Below are 24,257 nucleotides of genomic sequence, written 5' to 3'. Positions count from 1 at the left end.
TCCAGAGTGAATTATGTTTCCTCCTGTGGCCCTGTATTAGTTATCTGTTAAGTCGTAACAAATGATCCCAAAGTGTAGTGGCTTAAAACAACAATACATATTTATTATCTCACATAGTTTCTGTGGGTTAGGAATTCAGGAGTGACTTAGCTGTAAGGTTCTAGCTTGGGGTCTCTCGGATAATGCAGGCAAGATGTCAGTGGGGACTGCAGTCATTCTAAGGCTCACTAGTGCTGGGAGGTTTGCTTTCAAGATGTCTCCCACAAATGGCTGGCAAGTGGATGCTGGCTATCAGCAGGACTCAGTTCCTCAGGACCTCTCCACAGGGCTGCTTGAGTGTCTTCATGATACGGTGGCTGGCTTTCATCAGCATGGGTAATCCAAAAGAAAACAACTGAGGCTGCGGCATCTTTTTATGACCTACTCTTGGAAAGCACACACTGCCATTTCTCTAGAAATATCCTACAAGTTACACGGGCCAGCCCTATTCAATGTGGAAGGGGATGATAGAATTTGGTAGTGACCGCCAGGAGGCAAGAGTCATTTGGGGCCACCTTAGAGTGTGGTTATCACAGACCCTGGATGACACAGTCTCTCAAAACCATCCAAAGGGGGATGGGTTGTTGAGCAAGAAAAATAAATGTGCACTCTGAAGTGCATTGGCAGCTATAAACCAGGTACAAGTCCTGTAAATATAAGAAACTGTGACTCTTGAATTCTCTAGCAGTTCCCATAAGTTGACCAGAGGGCTTAGAAGAGCCATAGTAAATGGGAAAGAGGACGCCCCCAAGCCCAGGCCAGAGGTGGGAGGGGAGAGGAGAGAACTCAAGTGGTTCATTGATTCATCTTCTCCAGCTTCTCCTGACCTCACTCCAGCCCTACAAACAGCCTAAGACACTCGACTGTGTTTGTTCATAGTCTGCTCCTGACATCTCACAGCCTTCATTCTGGTTTCTGCCACTAGAAGAACCTCCTGACCCTCCTCAGGCGAACACCGGGGCCATCAAAGCAGCAGCCCTGCCTTCCCTTTCTCTTTCCTTTTTTGTTAACACCTGTATCTTTTGTGTGTTTGTTTTTGAGACAGATTCTTGTTCTGTCACCTAGGCTGGAGTACAGTGGCACAACCTCTGCTCACTGCAACCTCCGCCTTCCCAGCTCAAGCAATTCTCGTGCCTCAGCCTCCCAAGTAGCTGGGATTACAGACATAGGTTACCACACCCAGCTAACTTTTTGTACTTTTAGTAGAGACTGAGTTTCACCATGTTAGCCAGGCTGGTCTTGAATTCCTGGCCTCAAGTTGATCTGCCCACCTCAGCCTCCCTCGCAAAGTGCTGGAATTACAGCATGAGCCACCATGCCTAGCCTGCTAACACTTGTGTCTTAACGGAAGATATTTTAGCTGATGGAAGATTTTTAGGCTTTGTCCGTGAAACTAATAGTCCCCCAACTCCCTTGTGGAGCCATCTGGGTTTCTAGTTGGGGAGTTGAGCCAAAAGGGAGAATGGGTTCTCAATCAGGCATGCCAGGGACACCTGCCTGCCAGCCCAGCCCACTGTTTCCAAGGTTGGGGGCTCAACTGGTGACTCATCAAACTCAGAGCTGAGCACTGTGAGATCCAGGAGAGCCTGAGAGACTGTCCTAGCCAGTACTCCTTGCCCTCGCTCTAACACACACTTGTGCATACACACACTGGCAGATGCAGGCTCACACACACCATTTTGCAAATGGAGAAACCTAGACACGGAGCCAGCATGCCATCTTGGGATTGCTATTTCAGTGCCCTTTACACCACTCTGTGCTCTAAGTCCTGGATAGGTTATGTGTCGCACTGCGCAGACTCTGAGTAGGCAAAGCTGCGTGATGTTCTCTTTGCCTAAGCATGACCTGTAAAGGGGATGGATGCCCTGGCTCAAACCTTGGCAGGAGGGCCCTGCAGCTGACAGAGTGTCCACACTTCTTAGCCTGGGATTCAAGACCTGCCTCCCCACCCATCATGTGCCAGCCTTCTGAGCTCCTCACGGCCCTATGTATGTCCTCTCCGTTTCTTCATTCATTTGTCCATCCATTCACCTACAACTATCTATGGAGCACCTATTACGTGCTAGGTACATTTCTAGCATTGGAGTACAATTGTGAAAAAGCAGACAACCTCATCCTCCAGTGCTGCCTCCTACATGAAGCCTTCCCGGGCCTGCCCTGAATGAGTAAGCTAAGCCAGAGGAAGCCTACAGCCAACCCAGGGTAGAACTACTACTATGCTTCTCCTCCTTTCCTGCTGGGGTTGGAGGGGAAGTAACTGGCTTCAGAGTTCCGCAGACCTGAGCTCGGATCCCAGCTCTGCCACTCAAAGTCATAGCTGTGACCTTGTGACTCAATGACTCACCTGTCTGAGCCTCGTTTTTGTCAACCGGGAAATGGGAAGGTGGCAATATCCACCAGGCCTGTGGCCCACCTGGTTTGCCCAGGTTTGGAGCCTTTGAACACCAGAGGAGACCAATTAGGTACTTGGCCTTGCAGTAGGACCAGCGCTATGGAATGCCCGTTTGCTCTGCATGTTATACCTAGAGCCCAGCACAGTGCCTGGCCCAGAGGAGACTGATCCCAAAAATGTGATGAAAGAATGAGTGCACAAATGACTGATGGAATGAACAAACACATGTGTACCAAGCATAGACCTCCTGAACTCTGGTTGGTTTCCCCTGCCCTTAAGGTAAAGTCTAGGTTCGATTTTACTTTGTTTAACCTCCTTCAGGTACAGAAAATTTAGTTACTTTCAGTCATCAGTTCGTGACAGTTAACATCACTGCTTCAGGGAAGGCTCGGCTCTGTTACATTCATTCATTCACTCACCCATTCATTCCTTTTCATCCCCATTTCTCACTGGCATTCCCTATGTCTGTCTAATTGTACCTTTTTTGGTATATGGTTTTGCAAAATGTGCATTATTATTTGTATTTATGTAAATGTATTATATATATAATATATATCCTCTTTTTTCTTCCTTTTCATTAAGCAGTGTGCTTTTAATCTCCATCCTTCCATTACATCTAATCTGCTGGTTATGATTCTCTCTAGGTCACCTCCATCACACACAGACACACAGACACACAGACACGCACACACACACACACACACACAGCTGCATTGAGCAGCCTTCTAAATGTCCCCTTAATGAGAATTTCTTAGGCTGTATCCCAGGAGTGGAATTCTGGGTCAAAGAGTATGTGGACACTTAATTTGACTAAGTAGTGCCAGATGCTGTCCTGAATGCCTGTTCCCGTGACATCCCACCAGAAGTGCCTGAGGCCCCTATGTCTCTGTCTTCACCAATACCTAGAACTGTCTGTATTTCTAAGTGTTGCCATGTATTAGATATAAAGCAACATCACTTTGATTTAATTTTCTCTAATTTCTAATGACATTAAGCATCTTTTCATGTGCCTGCTGTCTCGTGGTTTTTCTCTTTTGTAAATTGCTTTTTCAGATGCTTCACCCATTTTTTTGATGGGGTTGCTGTCTTTATATTGTTGATTTTCAGGCGCTCCATGGATAATCTGAGTGTTAAGACCACGTTGATTTTAGACCTTACAAAAATCTTCTTTCATTCTGTTGTCTGTTTGTCCAGGATGTCCTTTGTCTAGGAAATGCTCAATTTTGATATAATCAAATTAATCAGTTTTTGGGCTAACGGTTTGTGCTTTGGAAGTTTTGTTTGAGAAGTTCTGCCTCTGGGTTTCGAAGATATTCCCCTACATTTTCTCCTGTTAGCTTTACCTTTCTCATTTAAGCCTTTACTTGGTCACGTATCCACTCTTGTTTATGGAGTTTGGTAGGCATAAGTTTTGCTTTCCTTTATATAGTCAACAAATTTTCCAACTATCATCTGTTAAACCATTAAACATCCCTTTGATTTATGGTGCCACATTTTTGGAAATTAAATTTCCTTCCAAAAATGGGCTTACCTATTAACCCTTTATTCCAGAGGTTTCGAAACTTTCTCAGTTTAAAGCACCCTTAGTGTCTCAGTAATTTTTTCACAGCATTTTTTCACACAATATTTTTTTCTCTAAGCCAAAAGAAATACTACAAGTTTCTAAGCAGTTAGGCCCAAACAACTAAATAAATATTTAAATCCTGACAACTTAGTAGCCATTCGAAAAAGTAATGCACAGAAATTGAAACAAAAAATAAAGTTTTAATTTTATTCCTGAATGACTACAATTCCTTACTAATGGAATAGGGAGCTGGACAGCTTCTGAAACCTTGGGATAAGATTGTACATTGTTTCCTGTTCCTCGTCGATTTTTACACATTGTTTCCTGTTTCTCGTCGATTTTTATACATACTTGCTTTTCGTCACAGCAACCACTGAAAACCCAGTTTCACAAAGAGGTGATGTCATCAAAATGATGTGGCACAATCTAATGTTGAGACTGTGAATTACTTCAGGCTACTAGTTCACATGGTGTATGATCAATGTTAAATATCACTGTTTCCCTCGGAAATGTAAAATATGCCACAACACCCCTGCGAGTTCACTCTGGTACCCTGGGCCACCTCGGGGCCCAGTTTGGGAACCGTGGTTCTGTTCTCTTCTACTGGCTTGTTTGTTTTTGAACCAAACCATCTGTTCCTCTTAGTGTGGCTTTCTAATATGCCTCAATATCTGGCAAAGCAAGAGATCTCCCCTTTCCATTCTTTGTTGGTGTGACTTTGCTACAGGCCTTTCTTCACCTGCTCCCTGCCTGCCTCCAGAGCTTTATCTCTCTTTTGCCACCCTCCAACCCAGAACTATTTCTGCTTCCTACTCTCAGCCTGCTTTTCCACCTCCAGGCCTTTACACAGGCGATTCCTTCTTCCTGGTACACTCTCACCATCCCCAACCTTCCCTTTTGCCTGGTGATCTCTCCCTAGTGCTTCTGGGCTCACTTTGAGAAACCCTCTCTCCAGGAAGCCCTCTGTGAGCCTGGCCTGGATAGATTGCCCACATCCCAGGCCCTCTGCCAATCAGGGCACTCGTGCCTTTGTGCTGTGGTTATCTATAGGTCTGTCTCCTCCACTAGACTGTGGGCTTCCTGAGGGCAGGGACTAAGTCTTGGGGATTGTTGTATCTCCAGTACCTGGCCTAGTCTGATGCACAGCTAGTACTCAACAAAAAAGTGTAAATTCCCGGCCACACACTCTGCATGAACCCAGCGCTTCACTCTTCTAAAAGCCCTGCACATGCCTTTGCTCCTCCCACCAGCCTGGGAGCAGGGATGAGCACAGCCACTGGGGCTCTGGCAGGAGAGTCAGTTGAGGCCGGCTGAGGCTGGCATTCCAGGTAGGTGAGGCTCCAGGTGGGCAGGTGCTGAGCCAGGCATGGGAGAACGGAGGGGCTCCTCTGCTGGCTGGAGCTCACCAAGGACTTGCATATCCAGAGGGGCAAGGAGGGCCAGGTGGGGGGATCTAGGGCATCCCTGCAGAGTGTGTGGCCTCCGCTCCTCCGAGACAAGAGTTCAAGAACCCTTTTTGCCCTTCCTTTCCCTTCATCACACCACCACCCCCACTGGCCTTATACCAGACCTTGCAAGCCAGAGAGTGTCTCCAAGATTTGGACAGCCTCCTATCTGACCCAGCATCTTACGTACAACCTGATGTCAGCTGCTTGGGAGCCAGAAACGTTGTCAGGAGGCTCCATCCCTCAGTTCGGGGATGCCCACAACTAACCTCAAGACTTCTCCAAATTCCTGGAGGACTCGCGCTCTCCTGCTCCTGCCTCTGCTGAATTCACTCGGGAATTGGACCACTGCCTGATCCCTCAGGTGTTCCTCCACTCAGAGCCACATTGATCCATGCAAGATATGCAGCCTCCTCCTCTATTTCTACACCCATACAAAACAAGACACAAAAACTGTCCTCTCTGACAAGGCCTTCTGAGGGGATGTCAATGAAGATCTGGGGGCCAGGCAGAGCGGGGTTGTATCAGAGAAAGTAATTGGAGCAGCATCAAGCTGAACATGAGAAGCCCCTGACCTGGGCCCTCCCCAGCCACCCTTGGGTGGTCTCCACCTCCCACTCCTCTTTGCCTAACGGTTTGCACTTTGAAATTTTGTTTGAGAAGTTCTTCCACTCCTCTCAGGCCCTGTCCTCAGGAGGAAAATGAACTCCAGCCTATTTTCTCAGCAGAGTGGCTGGCCGCCCCCGACGGCCATGGTCTTTCCCAGAAACACATGGAGGTTCTTTCTTTCACCCCAGGAGTCACCAAGATCGTCTGCTCTTTAAGAGAAATTCTGGTCCCAGCTTTAGATCATATCAACTTTATCTCCTTACACCCTAGGAGACACTGCAACCAGTGTGACTGGGGGATCCCAGAGTAGAACCCAGGAGGCCCACCTCCCAGCAGGACACCCTTTCTGAGTCACCAAATCTTGTCCATTTGTCCTTTCCTATTTCTCTGATCTGCATATTTTTCTCTTTCTGCCTGAGCCCCCTTGCCTGGTGCCTGGACAGCTGCTGTACCAGCTGCCTAATTTGAGCCCTGCTCCACCGCCCCCCCGGGCCAATCTGCAGCCCACCCTGGCTTAAACCGAAGATTCCAACAGATTGCGAATTGCATCTCTCAGACTTTCAGGTCAGCTGGTCAGCAATTTGGTTTTCCTGGTGGAGCCTAATCTATTTAACAAAAATAGAACCTACAGTAAAGCAAAACTTAAATACTTATAATCGTAGGGATGCTTGCATCTGCAAATGACCAGAAAAGAAGGAACCATGGGTGGGGGTGGTGAGGAGCCTGGGCAGAGGCTTGGTGATGCATGGCTCTGTAGCTACAAAGCTCCCTTGGTTCAGCCACCCACCCAGGAACCTGGGCAAAGATGCCAGTCACTGCTCTGGTCAATTCTCCTCTGCCAACTCTGTAGGCATCCCCCTCCATCTGTCTGCCCAAACCAGAAAGCTGGGAGCCATTCTTCCCTGTATTCACTCCTCACTTCTGGGGTATCTTTAAGGCCTGTTGATTCCACCTCCACTTCCTTCCCATTTATATATATACATATTGTGTTGTTGTTTTGTTTTTTGTTTTTTGGATTTTTGGTTTTTTTGTTTTTGTTTTTGTTTTTGTTTTTGTTTTTTGAGACAGGGTCTCACTCTGTCACCCAGGCTGGAGTACAGTGGCACAATCATAGCTCACTGCAGCCCTGACCTCCTAGGCTTAAACAACCCTTTCACCTCAGCCCCCTGAGTAGCTGAGACTAGAGGAGTGCACCACCACACTTGGTTAATTTTTTATTTTTTATAGGAACAGGGTCTCGCTATGTTGCCTAGCCTGGTCTTGAACTCCAGGCTCAAGCGATCTCCCATTTGGCCTCCCAAAATGCTGGGATTACAGGCATGAACCACCATGCCCAGCCTCCCTCCCACCTCATGCATCATCTACTTTGCTCCACCCACATCATCCTCCTCTCCCATGGATTCCACAGCTTCCCACTGGCTGCCTTGCTTCCAGTCCTTCCCCCATGCCCATCCATTTTCCACAAAAGGGAAAGACCTCATTGCACCTGCTACCTCCTGGCCAACACTCCTTTTGTGGCCCCTCATTTGGGGCATAAGGTCCAAAGCCCTGCCTGATGCGGCTCCTGCATTCTCTGCCTCCCACCAGCCCCCCTACCCCATGCACACCACCCACAGCAACCTTACCCTCCTTTCTAGTCCTCCAAATAGCCACACTGTCTCTTGCCTCTAGGCTTTGTATGCACTATTCCCTCTGCCTAGAACATTTACTCTCCCATCGTCTTTGCCTGGGTAACATGGTCATTCTTCTCTGCACCTCTAAGCCACACCCTCAAAGAGAGTTGCCCTTCCTCTGTGCTCCCAACCCTCTGTACCCACTCTCTCTTAGCAACTCACATTACCTTATAATAGTCTTACAAAAAAAAAAAATTCTGTCATTTCTGTTAGACTGGGAGCTTCTAGAAGACAACGATTTTGGCTTAGTCATTGTAACACTGCAGGGTCTAGCATGCTGTGTCCCGGAGCAGGCACTCAACAAACATTGTATGTGGCCAGTTGCCCCCTCATTTTATCAATGAGGAAACTGGGGCCCAGAGAAGGGAAGGAACACAATTATGAACACACATGGAGTTGGAGACAGAACTGGAACTAGAACCCTGAACTACCCACTGTAAGCCCCAAGCCCTTTCCGGTTTAATTGTAAAGAAATAGTCTTAGCCAACATCATTTGGCCCATGGGATGCAGGTCCCGAGGGCCCAGCAGTCTCCAGGGCATCTTGCTCTCCCAACCTGTGATCACCTTCAGGCCTCTGTGACAAGCAGCTCCTCCACCTTGGGCCACTCTACATGTCTCTCAGTCCTCTTACCCTGTGGAGGTAACTGAGCAAATGCTCTTGGCTGGTGTCCCTTCTCTCTCCTTTGTGGTTCTTCCTGAGAGATCCTGCTCCATGGCCCACCAACACTGGGGAACCCAGTCCATTCAACTCAGCTCAACTCAGTGCAACTTAAATAGTCCTGCATCCTGCTTCTTCCCAGTCCTTGAAGAGGAAAGAGCACTTTCCTGCCCTTGGAAGCTTCATTCAGCAGGAGGCAATTACCATATTCAGCTCAGGGTGTGGAGGAAGGAGCCGGGAGAATTGCCAGTGCCAAAGAGGACATGAACAGGGGAGGCCACTTTAATTGGGACCTAACATAGGAGGCTTGTGCTTGGAGGACCAAGTCCCAAAACCACATGGTAAATGGAGAGGAGGAATCCAGTCTGAAAAACAGAAGCCACTCTAGGCATTTCAAACAGAGGGGATTTAATACAAGGAATTGTTTAATAGGTGATGGGAGGAGGAAGGAGTACAGAAGGAGCACTGAAGCAGTCAATGGATACCAGCTGCAGAAAGAAACAGCTACTGCCCCTAGGGCTAGGAAAATGAAAGGACAGAGATGAGTTTTTCAGAACCCAGGAGCTCAGAGGAGAAGCCCTGCAGAGCTAGTATTCTGATGTCTGAAGAGGGGCATGTCTGCCCAATGTCTGATGGCCTCTCAAAGGGGCATAGCAGGGCTGGTGCTGAAAGCACAGAAAGAAGATGGAGGCAGGACCCTGCCTGACAGGAACAGGAGAGCAGGGACTCCCCATTGTCCCCTTCCACTCTACCTCAGAGCCTCCTGCTGGCGGAAGCTAACAGGACAGAGTCTGGGAGATGTGGCTTGTGGATCCCTGGCCCTAGCATCACAGAGCAGGATAGAGAGGGCAGGCTTGGGAGCTCAGAGACAGTAGGTAGATATTTGGCACAAGCCCCTTCTCTCCAGCTAGTCCCATTCTGATTTGTAGCCTCCTCGCTTGTTTCTGGGAAGAGATTATCACCCAGTTGTGCAGGTAAAAACAGGGCATTTTGCACTCACAATCTTAATTTGGAAGCCAGAGAGGACTGGCTTGGTTACGGGTGTGCTGGAGCCAGCTCCTGCAGGCTCCAGAGAGAGCTGAGAGCCAGTTGTTAAATTATCAGGAATTTGTGAGCCAGCTGTTAAATCATTGATAGCTTGAAATCCACCAGGGTGGGTGTATTTACACCATGGAAATTGGCAAACACTACAAATCAGAGCTCTTTTTTCTTCTCCCCAAAGAGCCAGCTGTTAAACATTAACCAACACATCCCTGACTACCTATCTTTCCTCCTCCTCTGCCTACTCCTACTATACCCACACACCATCCCGCTAGCCCAAGGTCACGTGATACTTACTCCCATTCCCTGCAGAGAACTCATTTTCTGATCAATGACTCCTTCTTGCAAAGAGGAGGGAGAATGGCATCTTGTTAGAAGCATGAGCTTAAAGTTGACACAACTGAGGTGGGTCCCAGTCCTTTTGCCTACTTGTTATGTGACCCTAGGCAAAGTCCTGACCTCTCAGGCTCTCGGTTTCCAGTTTCCTCGTCTGTAAAATGGAGGTAATCATACATACATACCTCATTCCATTGAGGGTGTTGTTGAAAATCTATTAATAAAGGAGAACCCCAGGGGAAAAAAATCTTAAATAACCTACACAAATGTTTCAGCAAAGCTAAAAGTAGCTTGCACAATATCATCGCTGCACGTTTTGCAGAGGGAAGCCTGAGCACAGAGATGAAAAGGCGCTTGCCCCAGCTTCCCTTCCCAGAAAATGGCCAAGTTCAGCCTGAATCTGTCTTCTGACTCCTTGTTCATTGCTCTCTTTGTTATTCGACTTTGAGGGGGAAACAGGCTTATGTTTGCACAGATAAAACAGTAAATAAATTAATCCGTAAAATTATTAGTAAAATAGTAAAAAAATTAATCTATTTCAAGAGAGAGTATTAATTTATTGCTGATGATGTTGCTATTTTTGCCGGTAAAATGTGCCTCCTTATAACATCTTTTTAAAAAGTTTTTAATAAAGTTTTCTTGTTATTAAAATAATAACCATTTATTATAGAATATAGGTAAAGTATTAAAAAGTAAAAAGAAAAAGCCATAATCACACTCCCAGGACCAACCAGTGTTAACACTTTTACTTTGTGGGGGTAATTTTTATGTAATTGCGAGTATACTGTATATACAATTTTTATCTTTTTTTTTTTGTTTTTTACTTTTTTAATTCATTATAGTATTAGGAGAAATAACACTAGCTGCTGTAACCAAGTTATCTGAGAATCTTGGTGGACTAACACAGTAAAATTTTATTTATCTCTTATACAAAGTCCAAAGTGGGTCCTTCTGGTTGTTAGACAGCCTTTCCACGTGATCATTCGTGGACCCAGGCTCCTCTGTCTCATGTCCCCACTGTTCCTTAGGCCTCAGGGTTCTCCGATAGATCCTATCAATCTGGTTGACAGGGGAGAAAATGGGGAAGCATGAAGGATCAGGAACTTGTGAGAGGTTTTCATGGGCCAGGCCTGGAGTACCATGTCCCTCCCACCCACATTCCGTTGGTAGGACTGTCACATGGCCGCACCCAACCGTCAGGAAGCCTGGAAAACCTAGTCTGGCCATGTGCCTAGGAGGAAAAGGAAATGAATTTGGTCAACAGCTAGCCAGCGACTGGCACAATTGGAATATCACTTGTTCCAACCTTTGATAACTTTTATAATATAATACTTAAGTCTATAGGACTTAGATCAAGTCACCCCCTCATTAAAACCCTTCAGTGGCTCCTCTTGCATTCAAAATGAAGCTCAGCATCCTTGGCATGGCTGGTAAGGTTCTGTGTGGCCTTGCACCTGTCCACCTTGCCAATCACATTTCTTGCTCAGCTGCTCTTCAATGACCATTTACAGCTTTATCGGCACTGTTTCAGGTCCTTGGATTTCCCAGTTTCTTTCCTGCCTCAGAACCTTTGCACTTGCAATTTCCTCTTTCCAGGTTGTTCTCCCCCTTGCTCTTGGCTCAGCCAGCTCCTTCAGGTTTCAGTGCAAATGCCACCCTCCTGGAAAGGCCCTCCTTGGCCTCCAGTCTAAATTAGGGTCTTCCTGTAGTTTTCTCTCTTGGAGCTCTGTTCTTTTCCTTTATGTCACCGATCACAGTTTGTAATCCTCTATTTATCCGTGTGTTTATTGCTTAATGTCTCTGTCTTCCACCAGACCCTACACTCCATGCAATCTAGGACCATGTTGATTTTGCTCACTGTTTGATCTGGTGCCTGTCTGGCACATCATAGGTGCCCAACAGGACTTGCTGATTGAATGCACGTACCCTAATATTTCATCATGTGTCTGTATTAAAATTTACTTTACTTTTCCTGTACTTCTTAGACATTCATTTACACCTGATATTTTGTTGTTCTAAATAAGCCTGACTCTCTTATTATAATAAGTGGAAGGAAAGAGAGGCAGTTGCTCCACCCTTCCTGGGCCATCCACCCAGCCATCTTCTCTGGGTCCCCGCTTCCCTCCACTGCACACAGCCCCACCTTAGGCCACCACATGCTTTGTGGAGGGTCACTACTTGCACCCTCTGAGCCATCTGGTTATGGTCCCTCAGAAAGATGCCCCTGCATCCTTATTGCCCATCCGCTGAAGGCTGGCAGTGGGACAGACTCCACCTCCCATTCTGCTCCTTCTCTCAGTTTCCTGCAAACCTACTGCTCTAGGCTCTATGAGTGCATCAAACATTCCTGAAGGCTTGTGTCTAACAAAAGAATTTTTGGTGTAAGAAAATATTTTAAATTTTGTGCAAAATCTGGCCTCTTCTGTAGCTCAAGGGGACATACAGAAAAAAAAGGAATATTTTTTAATCTTTACAGAACATGTGGGTGGATATACTCAATTATTTGTCTCTCTCTCTCTTTTATATCCTGCCATCCCTGTGGAAACAGAGGGCACCTTCTCCTTCAAGCCTGCTTCATACAGATCTCCACCCTTTATGCAACCCCTGACAAGCAATTTAACCCCAGTGTTTTCTCAAAGTCTACATTGTTTCTTTGAGACCATTGCTGTCCTGGGAGGAGGGCTGGCAGCAGAACAGTCCACGATGGGCTTGGATCCCCCACGCAGACATTGATGTGCTGCCCCCTCCAACAGAACTTACCAGGGTCCCCCATGGTCTTTGTAGGGGCCTTAGGAGAGCTTTCCCCTTGGCTGTCTGAAGGTTCACTGGAAAATCAATTTCCAATTGGAGAAAAGGCATTCACATTTATTTTATATATATACATGGGAGCCTTCAGAATGAAGACCCAGAGATACAGGGGAAATTGTCCATTTTTATGCTTAGGTTCAATAAAGTCTAGACAACCGTGTAGAAATGTGATTGGACTAAAAGGCTCTGATCCAATGCTGATAGACTGAGTGGGGAACCCAGCAAGGCCTGTCTGTCTAGGTTCTTCTTGACCTCTCTGAGCACGCATTCCTTCCTTCTGGAAGCACAGGGCTCTCTCTGGAATGGGGGTCTCATGACTTACAGTCAAATAAGGTAAGTCACATAATTTCTTCATAGCCAGTTTTTACACAGAAACTTGGAGGGAACACTGGAGTAATATTTTTACATTTTATGGCTTTTTTTTTTTTTTTTTTTTTTGGAGAAAAGGGGTCCTGATTTCTCTGACCTGCTTTGGGGAAGAGGGATTGGAGTTTCTGTGATTGGCCCCAGAGGAGCAAGGGACTGAAGGACATGAGGCCAGGAGAAGGTCAGAGAAAAACTTTGGCTTCTGAGGAGACTTCTGAGGCCTTCGTTTTGGAGTATTGTTTTCAGAGCCCTAACACCCTTCAACTTCCATTAACTTAAGACATTCTCCTGCCAGTGTGATGTGTCAGGACAGATCTTATTTCTCACAGCACAAGTCAAATCCTCAATGAGGATGCATGCTCACACCTCCCAAAGGCAAACTCAACAACCCGGAGATAAGAGTGCAGTCTAGAGTCATATTTAGGAAGAAAATGTGGTCTGCAGAGACTAAGTACACTGTGGTGTACTGTGTACTGTGGTCTAAGTACACTGTGGTCTGCAGAGACTGTCCCTCAGTAGGCCCAGGACTCCAGAATATTAATTAGGCTGAGTCCAGTGAGTCTTCACTCAGAGTAGCTTCAGGCCCCTGCCCAGGCCTATAACACTGGCTGAAGCATGAAAGCTTCCCTTCTTGCCTCTCCGACCCTACACCAGATCATGTTCTCAGGGAGAGTATCTCTGCCTTCCACTGTGAAATTAAAGAAGGAAAAAAAAGAGGCCCCAACTAAGGGCTTAACCTATAATACTCATAAACTTGTTGGAATGAATTTTACTCATGCTTAGTAGCTAAGTATTAAAGATGAACAATGAAAACAGAGAATTCATTTTTCTAAGAGGAGGCTGTTAAATCCTACTGGCTTCTACAATCCTTAGTGTCCATTTTACTCCCCACTAACTTTTCTGGGGATTCTGAACTGACATCAGATGGGATTTTGCAGCCGGGTGCAGTGGTTCACAACTATAATCCCAGCACTTTTCAGGGGAGCCAAAGTGGGATGATCATTTGAGGCCAGGAGTTTGAGACCTGCTTGGGCAACATACTGAGACCCCTATAGCAACAACAAATACATTGTTTTAAAAATTAGCTGGTTGTGGTGACAAGCACCTATGGTCCCAGCTACTTGGGAGGCTGAGGTAGAAGGATCACTTGAGCCCAGGAGCTTGAGGTTTCAGTAAGCTATGATTGTACCACTACTCTCTAGCCTGGGCAACAGAGCAATACCCTGTCTCAAAACAAAACAAAAAAAAATGGGATTTTACTAACTCAAGGCATTACAATAACAGTTACCCTTTACGGTAAGTTACCCCTTGCTGTGCCCCATCCCTGGCTATTCTCATTTCATAATTATCTTCTTTAATTCTCAGAAACAACCCTGAGAAATTTGTATTGTTCTTACTATTTTTCAAGTAGAAGAATTGATGCTCAGAAACACTCAATGAGCGTCCAAGCTCACATGGAAGGCAATATTTACTCTTGTTGGCAAATGCCAAAACTTAGGATTTTGTCTGTAAGTTACCCTATACCTTCTGATGATTTCGCTGAAGGAGAAAATGCAGCTTTATGGCTCCCAATTAAACCTGAACTATTAGTTTGGATTGACTTTTATGAAACAGGCTGCTTTCTTTGACATTAGCAACTTCTCTTTCAGGGGGAAAAAAAATCCTTATAAGTTATCCACTTGGAACTTTCCCCTCCGTGATTTTATTTGTATTCCAAATCTGCTCTGTGGTCATTCTTATAAACTCCTTGGAAGTTAGAATCCATTATCAATCACCATCCGGTGGAGAAAACACAAACCACTTCAGGCACTTCAGAGGGAGAGTTCATACAGGGAACTGGTTACAACTTTGTCGGAAGGGATGGTGGAGGAAAACAGGTAGAGACTGTTATCGCAGATACAATTCTTCGGAAAATTGCCGTGCCCCTCGGACAGGAAGAATGAAAAGGAAAGTGATGTTTCCATTGCCCCTGAAATGCCTGAAGTGGTTTTTGTTTTCTTGACTGGATGTTGATTGATACCGGATCTTACTTCCAGGGAATTTATAAAAATGACCACAGAGCAGATTTGGAATACAAATGAAATAATGGAGGGAAAGCCCAGGTAGACAGGCCTCCGAGGCTCCTGCTGCTGCTGTTTCTGCTGCTTTTGGGGCCCCATCTCTGGCCACCGAGCATGCAGCCAGGGGCCCCCACACTCCAATGGTTCAGGAATCAGAAGCTGCTGGGCCCTATAGACACCTGCAGTCACTCGTAGCTCCCCTTGCTGCAACCAGAGCAGAGGAAGGAAAAAAAAAAAAAAAGCTTTTCCCTCATGCATGCTTATGCGTTCTTTCTAATCTCCCATGACCGCTTCCCTAAATGGAAACCAGCTGGCAGGGGATTCTGGGAAATGTGGTTTCAGGGCTTCCAGTCCCTGCCACGCGGAGGAGAGTGTAGAAGAGTGAGTGTGAACTGTGAGCCACTAGACAGTTATCAGCCCCCACCCCGGCCAGAGTTACCAAACTCCCTTGCCTCAGAATTTAACTCATCACCTGGATTGGTCTCAAATGAATGTGATGATTCTGTTACAGCCCTGGAATTGCACAAGACAAAAGCTTAAGGAGAGTTATGACATTTATCTCTACATAAAGACTACATGTGCTGGGAGAAGTGCAATCTTTGTGGGAGGGAAACCAAAAAAAAAAAAAAAAAAAAAAAAAATTCCAGCTCCAGCTGGGGTATTAGGAATTGAAGCTGGCCTGGCTCCCCTGGCTGAACTGCAGGCCACGGTGGCTCTGAAACCTTCTAGTGGCAGCATTGCCCCATCTGTTCCCACCATGCCCTGTTGCTCAGTTCCTTCAGGTGGCAAGAAAGAGCCAGCCCCAGCGACCTTTGATGACAGGGTGTCTGAGACAGGGTTACCCAGGAAACAGGTTCTGAGACAAAGATTTGCATACAGGAAGTTTATCAGGAAATGTTTTCAGGAACAGAAGCTGGAAGGGAGGAAGCCAAGTAGGGTTGGGCAGCGGGAGAAGTCAAAATGTGATGCAGTGGCAATCATGAGCTCAGCCAATCCCAGGGGACCTCGGGATTCCATGGTCCTTCACGGCTGTCCTGAATTGAGGCAGCAGGGTTAGATCCATGACCCTTCACACTGATTGCTAGCTGCAGGTTGCCCCCAGAGAGGGGGCATAACCTGAACTAACATAGCTCTGATTGGGTACAAGGCATCTCAACAGGAGCCAGATGCTAGCCGCTGGGGAGGAGGGCCTCCATCCTGAGCGGGGTGTCTGGGCACACCCCTGGCATCCACCACACAGGATAAGAGGAGTCAAACGGAAGACAGGCACTGCCCTGGGCTCGGTGCTCAGCTACATTTGCCATGCACTCTGAGCTGGGGAGGGACAGAGTCTGGCCACCACCCTCTCTGAAACCACCATCCTCTTACACCTGGATTACTGAGCCAGAGCCTCCAGAGTCTCTGCTTCCACGTTTGCCACACTACCATCCATTCTGTACCCCACAGACAGTGCGATCTTCTCCAACCTGAAATCACATCACAGGCTGCTCCGCTTCACCTCCCCACCCTCATTGCTGTTCATTACACTTAGAGTCATGTCCAGACCCTTTGTCGTGGTCTCTGGGTGCAATGTGACCTGGCCCCTGTCCACCTATGCATCTGCCACCACCCAGCCACCACCCTGCCTCCCTCACTGTGTTCTGGCCATGCTGGCCTTTTCTGTTCCTTGAACATTCCAATCTCTTCCCCATCTGAGGGACTTTGCCCTGGCTTTTCCCTCTGGCTGGAATATTTCCTTCTTTCCAGATAGGTCTCGGCTCTCATATAACGTCTTGAGCAGAGTCTTCCCTAACTACCCAACTAAAGCAGCTCCCGTAGTAAATTACCTGGGTGTAATGATGTGAGTGCCTATAATCCCAGGCTGAGGCAGGAGGGTCGCCTGAACCCAGGAGGTGGAGGCTGCAGTAAGCCAAGATCGCACAACTGCACTCCAGCCTGGGTGACAGAGTGAGACCCTGTCTCAAAAAAATAAAAAATAAAAAAATGACTTCCCTTTCCGATCACCCTTTTGATCTTCTCATAGCATTCATCACTAACTGAAATTTCTTAAGCATTGGAGGACTTGTTTCTGCTATCCCTCCTAATCAAATAAAAAGCTCTCCAAGAGCAGGCATCAGTCTCTAGAAGGGTATTGAGCACGCAGTAGGTAAATGTTTTTGGAATGTTGTAAATTAACCACCTTTTAATAAGGGGGACACCTATTGGGCAGAATTTCTTGAGAACCACCTGACTGGCCTGTGGCCTCCCTCATACCTGGTCTTGTCAAGGCTGTCTTGGCTGGCACAGTGGTCTCCTATCCAGTCGGCAATACTTAGGGTAGCAGGGATGGCTTCACCAGTCAAACCCAACAGATGCCATGGTGACCCTGATGCAGACCCTCAACATAGCCAGTTGCGCATCCGTGTCTCCATCAGCGCTTCGTCACCCCAGTCATAGAAGCCCTCCACTTTCTCTCATCGGTAGGCAGAATGCACAGTGGCTTGTGTTGTTTGGGAAGTAAGTCATTTGGGGGCTGATGATTCTGAGAGGTGAAGACATCGTGGCTGGGGGCCCAGTGGTTTCCACTTTGCCAGCTGAAATCACATGAGAGTTGAAACTCACTTCCCAACGACTGGAAAGCTCTCTGGTGCTTAACATCTTTTGATTTCAGCTCCCCACTCTTAAACATGTTTAAGTAAAAATTACTACTGCCATTTGCGGAGCACCTGTCCTATACCGGGACCTGTGCTTGGTCCATAATTCAGAAATGTTCTGGAACTTGCCTGAGAGAGGACTGAACCCAGTTTGTGAGACACGCTGGCCTACTTCCACTGTACCACCTGAGAAATTAAGGAGAAATCAAGGAGATGGGAGGAGTTCCTGTTAGTAAAAAATAGTTATTTTTAGTAAAATAAAATATGACAGATCTTACTTCAAAGATGGACTAGTTTTGTTCACAAAGTAAAGGAAGGCTCTTCTCACCCTCACTCCTGTATCATTCCATGGAAGCTTTTAATACCATTCCACACACTTTGTAATTTCACTAATAAAGAGTCTGCAGAATTTGTGCACATTTTAAATCTAGACGCCTGTGGAATTCTTCAAAGCTTGGCAGAAGATTGGTAAATTAGATCTCCATCCTGTCAGACAAAAAAAAATTTCTCCTTGTGGACAATTTTTCCCACTCAGGCAAAGTGGTCCATTTACATAAAAATGATCCTTTTAGAAGATGTTTTGTGATTTTCAATTGTCCCTAGAAATAAAAATCACAGCTCCTGTCTCACCTTGGTTGAAGTGTTTTCACACTCCAGGGAGTTGCTTACCGTCACCTGAATATAGAATTCGGTGGGCGTTAGTTTCAAACTGATACTACTCACAGCTGTCTTCAGGGTTTCAAAAAGGCGTCCAGGTGGCCTTGGAAGGTGTTTCTCGTTCTGGGATCAGGCCGAGCGATCCCCCTTTATTCTGGAAGCTGCAGGGCTTCAGTCTTTAGGTTTCTGCCTAAGGAAAAATGCTTCCTGGGGTTTTCTCCCAAGACTTCAGTGGAACCCAGAGTATTGTCTGTGCTGTTGCCTGATGACACACAAGCATAACAGTGAGAGAAAAGCAGGATACCTTTAAAACCATTTCTTTTCTTAATTTCACAATAATGAAAAGACAGGAAGAAACTTATTTCTCGATCAAGAGCAACATGCTACAGTGAAGTAGCATGGACATTAAAATTAAACCTACGTTTGAATCCCAGCAGCCTCACTTACAATGACCTTGTGTGAAGTCCATAACCTCTCTCAGTTTCAGTTTCTTGATCTGCAAAATGGGGGTCATCCCCTTATCACTTACGTTTGGCATAAAGATTCAGTGATATAGTGTGTGTCAACTTCCTCGTATGGTTGCAGAATTTTAGGTGGGCCATACGTCGGAAAGAAGAGATGACATTCCTCTAAATTCCTGGTTTATTTAGCCAAGCATTTGGAAGCCGGCAGGGCAGATGCAGAAGATGACGCTATGTTTAGCCCCCAAGGTCCCTAATGAGGGGCACTCAGCTGCCTGTGACACTAGTCAGGTCTTGCTGGCTCAAGAAGCTTAGTTTTTTGCTGCACCAAAGCTCAGTTATAATTGGGACTGACGTCACCATTCAGGAAAAACTTAGAAAAACATTCTCTGTTCCTAATAAGAAATACCAACAGACCTCTAGCACCCTTCTGGTCCTGAAGCCAAGCAGACTCAGCAATACCGCATATCTTTATGGGTGGGGCACAGGGAGTGGAGTCAGGGCTGGGCCCAAAGGGCCTCACCTTTGCCGTCATCTTTCCAGCACCCCAGAAGACTTTGTCCCCATTATAGCACGGACATGTGGGTGTTTAATTAATAGTCATGGTGATCATGATGATGCTTATCTTGGCTTCAATTCACATGTGTTAGTTCCATTATTGATTTTGTGCTCCTCAAATTAACCAGATAAAGTCACAACCAATTTAAAAACAATTAGTTTGATTGTCATCTGTGGTCCAGCGGGAATCTGTTTTTCCTCCAGTATTAATAATCGCATTGTACAGTTAATGAATTGCTGTGAGATCAGTGGCGTTTGGGCTAATGTGGCATTTCTCTTTTATTCTTGTTTGATTTGTTTTGTTTTGTTTTTAGGGTCAAGTTGTGTTCCGGAACGGGGAGAGAATGGGGACCATTAAATTTACTCAATTTCAAGGTAGGCATTTTGATGCTTATTCTTTCTAGCTGATAAAATTTAGATTCGGGGATGTTGTTTTATGCAATATAATACATCAAAAGGAGTGCAAGTGTGATGTTCCAGATAAAAGAAAGCAGAGCCAACTGAAAACACTTCTCTGAAAACATTCGTTTCAACCTATTTGGAATATTTTTTCTCAGCCACATCATGGTGAGCCCTCCATCTCCATGGGTTCCACGTCTGCTGATTCAGCCAACTAAAGACTGAAACTATTCAGGAAAAAAATGGATGATTCCGTCTGTACCAAACACGTACAGACTTTTTTTTCTTGTTGTTATTCCCTTAACAATAGAGTATAACAACTATTTACATTGTATTAGGCATTGTAAGAAATCTAGAGATGATTTAAAGTATATGGGAGGATGTGTGTAGTGTATAGGCAAATACTACCCCATATTATATCAGGGACTTGGTCGTTGGGGGATTTTGGAATCCTCAAGGGATCCTGGAACCAAGCCCCCCATGGATCCCTAGGGATAACCGTGCTTCCCTGGCCTATTCTGTCTTCCCGCGTGACTCTGAAAGGTTTATGAGATTATGCGTGGTGGGGATTAAGTTAGTATTCTGAGGATCTTTGTGTTGTTGTGGGGTTTGGGGTGTTTTTTGTAGAGAAGGGGTCTCAGTATGTTGCCCTGGCTGGAGTGCGGTGGCAATCCACAGGTGCATTCATAGCATACTGCAGCCTCGAACTCCTGGGCCCAAGCAGTCCTCCCACCTCAGCCTCCTAAGTAGCTGGGACTACAGACATGCAACAGTGGCACCCAGCTGTTTCTGGTTTTGATTTTAGAAATGTTCAGACTCTAAAGTAGAGAGAACAGCATCATGAACCCCCATGTGCCCAATACGCAGTTTCAATCATTATCGACATTTTGCCAATCTTCTTTCATTTTGACTCACTCCATCCCCCCTTTTTTTGCTGTAGTGTTTTAAAGCAGCTCCTAGACATGATCTCATCTCATTCTATAAATACTTCAGTATGCATTTTTTTGGATAGGGATGTTTTATAATATAATCACAGTACTATTATCACACCTAAAACATTAAACAATTATTAATATCTTTTAATTTCCCAGTCTATGTGGATCCCCTGATCATCTCAAAGATGTCTTCACAGATGATTTGTTGGAAAATCCACACAAATTCCACCCATTGCATCTGCTTGAAGTATCTCTTTAGTGTCTTTTCATCTATTATAACCCCCCGCTTTTTACAGAACATTTATTTTTTGAAGAAACCGGGTCATGTGTTCAACTTTCTGTTGCTGTCAGAAGGGCCTCAGCAACCATCCAGACCAATTTCTTTGTGTGATGAGGAAGAAACGGAGGTGCAGACAGGGGCCGTGTGAGGAGCATCCTTGAGAAACAGGGCTGGGCGTTCCTTGAGGCAGACCAGTATAGCCATTAGCGGGGTGATTAGCCAAAACGACTAGATGAACCTCTCATCAATACAGTGTTCTTGAGCAGCCGAGTGTTTCTGGAAAACCCAGAAACAAGAGTGGTGCCTGCTGTGCCCACTCACTTTGAGCAGATCCCAGCGCCATCCAGGGGAAAGCAAGAAATTAAAGTGAGTTATTCAGATTCATTCAGACAAATCCCACCAGGTTTTAGATCAATCAGGAGAGGTGTTCTTCAGCGCTATCGCTCTGTAATGCAATCTTGTAGACATACCCATTCGTCTTTCTGTGGCAGGTAATTGAAACGCATGTCAGCTCTCTGGCGTGCACAAAAGATGTAATTTTAGGCAAACGTAATTATTTTTCCATTTGTTAAGTTTTACTTCTTCATTGGTTGAACAAAGTAAGCATCTTGGCAAAGATACTTACTTTTTTTTTTTTTTTTTTTTTTTTGAGTGATTGCAACTAAATTCTCTTGTCTCATTTCCAGTTCTCAAAATTATATCATTCTAAGAGAGTATTTTGTAAAGTAAGGATTGGCTGATCACAGCTACCAGTGCATGCCAATTGTATTGCCTTTTTTTTTTTCATACGTTAGGTTTAAACACCAGCTTCAGTCACTATTTAGGCATAACTGGATTTATAAGGAAGGCAGTACAGCAAACAGCAGTTTAGAGCTTGCGCTTTGTGGGTCGACCCACCCGAGATCCAGTCACTTACTCACTGTAGAATTTCAGGCAAGCGACTTCGCCTCTCTGAGCCTTGATTGTCCTCATCTGTAAAATAGGAGTATAATCCTAACTACCTTCATGGAATATGGGAAAAACTAAATGAGAAGGTATGCGTATATTTAACTCTACATACAATATATTTATATATATGTATATATATATATATTTTTTTTTTCTCAGCAAGTAAGTAGCAATTATGATTAGCACCTTGTCAACATTATGACACCTTTCTGGGGCAAATTCAGGTTTCCCTGAAGTGCTGAAACCCCCTGGCTGCTTTTTTGTCTGCCATTTACCCCTAATAGCGGCTCCCTGCACTTAATGATGTATAGGAAGTGATACAGGGCAGGGCCTTAGCGATGATCTCATTCCAGAATTGATGGTATAAATGAGGAAACTGAGGTCCAGGGATGAGTAGTGTCTCCCAGGGACACACAGCTGGCTAGTGGCAGAGCTGGGACTGGACCTCAGCTTGCTCTTCTGCACATTCCCATGGGCACCCAGGCACAAGTGTGCTCCCCTCACCCTCTCTGCATTTGTGTCCAGCTTTTCTTGAGGGTCACAGCTGGGCCTTCAATAAAGGCCAGATGCTCCTGTTTACATGAAATTTTTTTTTTTTTTTTTTTTTTTTTTGAGACGGAGTCTCACTCTGTTACCCAGGCTGGAGTGCAGTGGCACAATCTCGGCTCACTGCATCCTCTGCCTCCTGGGTTCGAGTGATTCTTCTACCTCAGCCTCCCGAGTAGCTGGGACTACAGGCTCGTGCCGCCATGCCCAGCTAATTTTTATATTTTTAGTAGAGATGGGGTTTCACCATATTGGCCAGGCTGGTCTCAAACTCCTGACCTCGCAATCTGCCCACCTCGGCCTCCCAAAGTGCTGAGATTACAGGCGTGAGCCACTGCGCCTGGCCTATATGTTTTTTTAAACAGACATTGATCCTCTTGCTCCAATAGAGGGACCTTGTGTTATTTTAGGACTGAAATGAGCTACCAGAATGCAGGGGGCATGTGCGTATCAACACAACAGTTGGTTTTCCAAATGTAAAGGGTTTCAGAGGTGCCTTATCTACCAGGACGGATTATTGAATAGGCCGTCCAAGCTGTGCAATGAGCCATCCAGGGAGTTAACGCCTCCAGGAGCAGCCCTGTGTCAGTGATGGATGAGAAGGGGAGGATAAATACCCCAGCATCCTTTCCCCTTGGGTGAGGCAACTCCCAGGTGTGTTTGGCTCTTTTCCCAGAGCTCCCACAGTGGGACTGAGCCTCGGTTGCCCACAAAGAAACCTGCTCACTCATGCACCTTGTCCTGGCTCCCTTCCCTGCCTCACTTCCCCACACCACCAACAGTGCATCCTAGGATCACTTTCCAAATAAACTGCATGCCTTCTTCCCCTTGTCTCAGGCAGGTGCTATTCTTAGGGAGCCACCCTTGGCCATAGGTAAGGCAGGTATTAGCATCCTGTTGGGCACACACCTCAGGCCTGAACCCCTTTCATCTCCAGGTTCCATGCTCCTCCCTGATGCCATGGCTGATTTTCACGACACCACGTGTAGATGAGGATGAATACTAGAGAATTGGCTTTTTTCCCCTTAAGAGAAAAAAAGTATCCATATTACTGCCGAAGTCTAAACATGGCTCTGAATTTGCAGCAGGGAAGGAAGTTGAGTGAAGCCGTGATTAGAGCCTTGTTTATGCCGTTCTTAGAGAAAACTCAGCATCTGCCGCTCCAACTCACCGACCCTGCCTTCATTAGGCCTATTTGTAAGAATCTCGGGGAATGATAATGTGCTTGAATTTCATACTGCTTCTATGCAACATAAAGGGCTCAGGCTTTGGAGTTTTATATTTTGGCACCTGATTTGAAGGGAAGGGGTCTTCCTTCACTCTAACGACATAATTGTCATTCAGAACGTACCTAGTGAAAGGGAGACTTGTCCTTCCCATTTGCAGGCATTAATTACCATTTGGTCTTCAGGGTAACAGATACGGTTGTATTCAGTGCGCATTTCCTGAGCATCTGCCAGGCGCTTTACCAAGTCCTTTGGAGAAAACCAAGTTGAATAAGATGTAGTCCCTGATCCTCCAGGGCTTCATAATTTCTCTGGCCGAATGCCAGTGCCTATGAAAGCAGGAAGATTATTTCCCAGAACCTACTAGAATACTTTCAGGGCTAGTTTGACCCTACTTTGAGACTCTTGAGGCTGAGTTTTAATAACCTTTTCCTCTGTCAAGGCCTGCAATTGTAGCTCGCTTCACCAAGTCATGGGTCTGGAAAGGCCATTTCGTCAGACTGTCACTCAACTTGATATAATTAAAGAATGGAGTCATAGTCCATAATCCTGCAGGATATACTAGCAGGGTTGTGGACAAGCAGGAACCAGAGGACACACAGGAATGTGGACTCTTTTCCAG

At 45.9% G+C, this 24,257-nt stretch overlaps 1 protein-coding gene across 2 annotated transcripts in view; it reads left to right on the top strand.

The window, feature by feature from the left end:
- GABBR2 (gamma-aminobutyric acid type B receptor subunit 2) overlaps positions 1-24,257 on the top strand; it is a 413,665-nt gene that overhangs the window by 279,796 nt on the left and 109,612 nt on the right. For both annotated transcript variants that reach the window (XM_024252745.3, XM_054520353.2), the window contains one exon: positions 19,616-19,676. In XM_024252745.3, coding sequence (XP_024108513.1) covers positions 19,616-19,676 — 61 coding nt within the window. The remainder of the gene's footprint in view (positions 1-19,615; positions 19,677-24,257) is intronic.

Source organism: Pongo abelii, chromosome 13 (assembly GCF_028885655.2).
Source record: "Pongo abelii isolate AG06213 chromosome 13, NHGRI_mPonAbe1-v2.0_pri, whole genome shotgun sequence".
Lineage (NCBI taxonomy): Eukaryota > Metazoa > Chordata > Mammalia > Primates > Hominidae > Pongo > Pongo abelii.
The sequence above is the reverse complement of the archived record's forward strand: the minus strand, read 5'-3'. Positions and strand labels throughout refer to the sequence as shown.